Raw genomic sequence first — 898 nt, forward strand, 5'->3', positions numbered from 1 at the left:
ACAGCTGCTTCATTGCATTGGCATCCGTAGGAAATAAAAAAGGCAAAACTTACCTCTAAAATCACTGCCACTTTTCCTTGGGCAAAACCAGTCAAGCTGTTTAACAAATGAGCATAGCACGCTGGAGTGATGTCCATTTCTCCCTGGAAGGAAGAAAAACAGAGATCAAAAATACCTACTCAACCAAAACGGATAGTAACCAAATAACCCAAAGCGAAACGGATCATCAAGTGATAAGTCCTTACTTAAAAATACGATGGCTTAATATTGTACTTAGACGGATAGTAACCAAATAACCCAAAGCGAAACGGATCATCAAGTGATAAGTCCTTACTTAAAAATACGATGGCTTAATATTGTACTTACTTATTTATTCCTTAAATTCCTTAGAGGGGGAAAACATGTATAAACTAAACACTAGAGAAAATATATGAAAGAACCCATTGGACGAACCACAAAAAGAAGCATTTTTAAAAGACAGACCACAGAATATAAGTGCAAAAAAATCCCGAAAGATATAAAGAACCCTTTCTAGAGGAGAAATACCTTTTCATCTGCCAAAGCCGAATCATAACCGGCTGAAATTAGTATTAGGTCGGGCGCGAACTGAAATAAGAAGATAATATGGGAACTAAATAAGATATAAATATAGGTACCTCTAAACATCCAATGGCGGCATCATAGCCCGCAGATACAATAATAAGATCTGGTTCATACTGAAACAAAAATTCAATACATAGAGTACAACTTTTGCTGATACTAGAGTTGGGGGTTGGGCTTAACAATGGCATTAAGTCTCAAAGACTTTCGAAATAATTGATAGAGAATTTTAATTGTGAAAGATACGCTACTTAATACAGCTGTGCAATAGATCTACATTTTGGACTCCGCACACAGG

The 898-nt window shown here is 36.3% G+C and overlaps 1 protein-coding gene across 1 annotated transcript; it reads right to left on the reverse strand.

The window, feature by feature from the left end:
* Positions 1 to 53: 53 nt before the first annotated feature.
* LOC113473247 (histone deacetylase 10-like) lies at positions 54 to 848 on the reverse strand (the record flags this gene model as incomplete). Its single annotated transcript, XM_026832953.1, has 2 exons — positions 657 to 848; positions 54 to 143 (listed from the first exon to the last, which is right to left on the reverse strand). Coding segments are annotated over exons 1-2 (225 nt in total), but the record flags the coding sequence as incomplete, so codon positions are not given.
* Between the last annotated feature and the right edge of the window lie 50 nt (positions 849 to 898).

Source organism: Diaphorina citri, unplaced genomic scaffold (genome assembly GCF_000475195.1).
Source record: "Diaphorina citri unplaced genomic scaffold, Diaci psyllid genome assembly version 1.1 scaffold20760, whole genome shotgun sequence".
Taxonomy (NCBI): Eukaryota; Metazoa; Arthropoda; class Insecta; order Hemiptera; family Psyllidae; genus Diaphorina; species Diaphorina citri.